This window comes from Sinocyclocheilus anshuiensis, unplaced genomic scaffold, assembly GCF_001515605.1.
Source record: "Sinocyclocheilus anshuiensis isolate Anshui unplaced genomic scaffold, SAMN03320099.WGS_v1.1 scaffold480, whole genome shotgun sequence".
Classification (NCBI taxonomy): domain Eukaryota; kingdom Metazoa; phylum Chordata; class Actinopteri; order Cypriniformes; family Cyprinidae; genus Sinocyclocheilus; species Sinocyclocheilus anshuiensis.
In genome coordinates this window covers 507,465-509,610 of record NW_015555743.1, presented here as the reverse complement: position 1 = coordinate 509,610, position 2,146 = coordinate 507,465, and the positions used below count along the sequence as shown (strand labels likewise).

The 2,146-nt window shown below is 35.5% G+C and overlaps 1 protein-coding gene across 2 annotated transcripts in view; it reads right to left on the bottom strand.

Moving 5' to 3' along the window:
• The window catches only part of xrcc1 (X-ray repair complementing defective repair in Chinese hamster cells 1), a 26,659-nt gene that overhangs the window by 15,101 nt on the left and 9,412 nt on the right, over positions 1-2,146 (bottom strand). For both annotated transcript variants that reach the window (XM_016466880.1, XM_016466881.1), the window contains exon 10: positions 1,684-1,924. In XM_016466880.1, coding sequence (XP_016322366.1) covers positions 1,684-1,924 — 241 coding nt within the window. The remainder of the gene's footprint in view (positions 1-1,683; positions 1,925-2,146) is intronic.

Genomic DNA, 2,146 nt, shown 5'->3' with positions numbered 1-2,146 from the left:
AAAAAAAATCTAAATATTGAGAAAATCATCTTTAAAGTTGTCCAAATGAAGTTCTTAGCAATGCATATTACTAAAGTTTTATATTATTATATAAAACATATTACTAGTTTTGATATATTTACGGTAGGAAATTTACAAAATATCTTCACGGAACATGATCTTTACTTAATATCCTAATGTTTTTTGGCATAAAAGAAAAATGGATCATTTTGACCCATACAATGTATTGTTGGTTATTGCTACAAATATAGCAGTGCTACTCATGACTGCTTTTGTGCTCCAGGGTCACATTTGTTTATTGCCTGATCGTGTGTTCTCTGCGTGACGGTCGGTCCGGACAGGGGAGAGTTCAGCTTCACTGGAGACACGCGATCGACAAACTTTAAACTCGTGATTTCAAACTATGCTGCGATTTATGCATTTGCCCACTGTCTTATTCATGTCATTTCCACTGTGTGCTGTATGTAACATGAGTGCTACCTTGGCTTTATTTGAAAAAATATGATTCCCTATGCACACAAACTTCCCAAAATACTGAGTGCCCTGTTGCTTACAGTGTTTACTTCCTTTCTAATTACATTTTTATTAAACATTTATTTATTTGTGAAAAATACTTTGTCATCTAAAGTATAAGTTTGTTTATTTTACACATTTATTTTTTAATCCATTTTTAAATGATTTTAAATTTCTTAAATATGAATTAAAATAAATAAAATTATATCGGCCAATGTCGGTCGACCACTAGGGCTGGGTGAAAAATATCGATATCTCGATTTTAATCGAATCTCATTTTTACGAAACGATATCGATTCTTAAATCCCAAGAATCGATTAGTCTCGCCTGTTTTCAGTTAATGGACGGAATATTGAAGGGCACCTCCCATCCAATATATTGCAATAAGCATTGTGCTTTGGTACTTTTAATATGAAAAAGTCTCAGATTTCAAATTCTGTCCGTTGTATTGCAGTATCCAAACAATAAATGCCGTTTTGGCGCTGTTTAATTAATACCAGTTTCAGCACAAAATAAACATGACTAAACATCCGAAGGTTAGCTAAAAGAAAGAGTACAACTTTACAATCCTCATGTAATCGCTCAGTCAGTGTTTCCTCCGCGCAAAGACGTCAATATAACGGCTTGTAAACAGTGTCACGTAACGTCACATTTACCTCAAAAACATAACGTTATTCGGTCAGCTAGAAAAATAAACTGTAGAGAGGGGCATTTTGCTAAATATATGCACCATATAACATATTCATTATAATTTTTACTTAATTTAGGCTATATTTTTTTATGACAGCCACCATTTAAATGTTTATATAAAAAAAAAAATGAATTGAAGTAGAAATATAATTATGTAATTGTAACTTTTATTATAAAAACTAATTTTAGCAGTTGTATAGCCTAAAAAATCAGTCAGTTTTAACCTTCAATATTATCGTAATGTAGTACCAACTGACTCTCATGTATATTTTACAGCATTAGTTAAGATAATTTTTTTCCTTGAGAAAATTTGGCATGTGTACCTGATATATATCCAAAAGAATCGATACTGAATCGAATCGGGAATCGAAACGAATCGCAAGCTTGTAAATAAGAATCGAATCGGGAAATCTGTGTCAAAACCCAGCCCTATTGACCACTATTCTAAACGCCTCGTTACACTGATAACGAGCTCCTTACATGAGGTGTGTGGAGTCTGGGGTCCAGTCGGGCCGGTATCGGGCTCCCATGGCCAGCGCTTTGTCCCTCAGCTCTCCGCGGAAGGGGTTCTGGAAGCCGCTTAGGACAAACACCACTCCCTCCAAGATGCGATTGAAAGGCTCTACAGACTTGGCTTTAGGTTTGGGTTTGGGTTTTGGTTTGGGCTCTGGCTTGGATTTTGGACTCTCTCGCTTGTCTGATGTCTTCTGGGCTGGAGAAGCTGCAGAATTAAGAACCGCGTTAAGAATTCAGTCGCATCTACAATAGAAACACTCTGAGCAGTGGTTCTCAAAGATTACTTAAAATGAAATAAAACAGGTTTTAAAAAGCTACAACAACTAAAAATATTACATCAGTGTCTCAGCAATGGATGCTCTGCAGTGAATGGGTGCCGTCAGAATGAGAGTCCAAACAGCTGATAAAAACATCACAATAATCCACA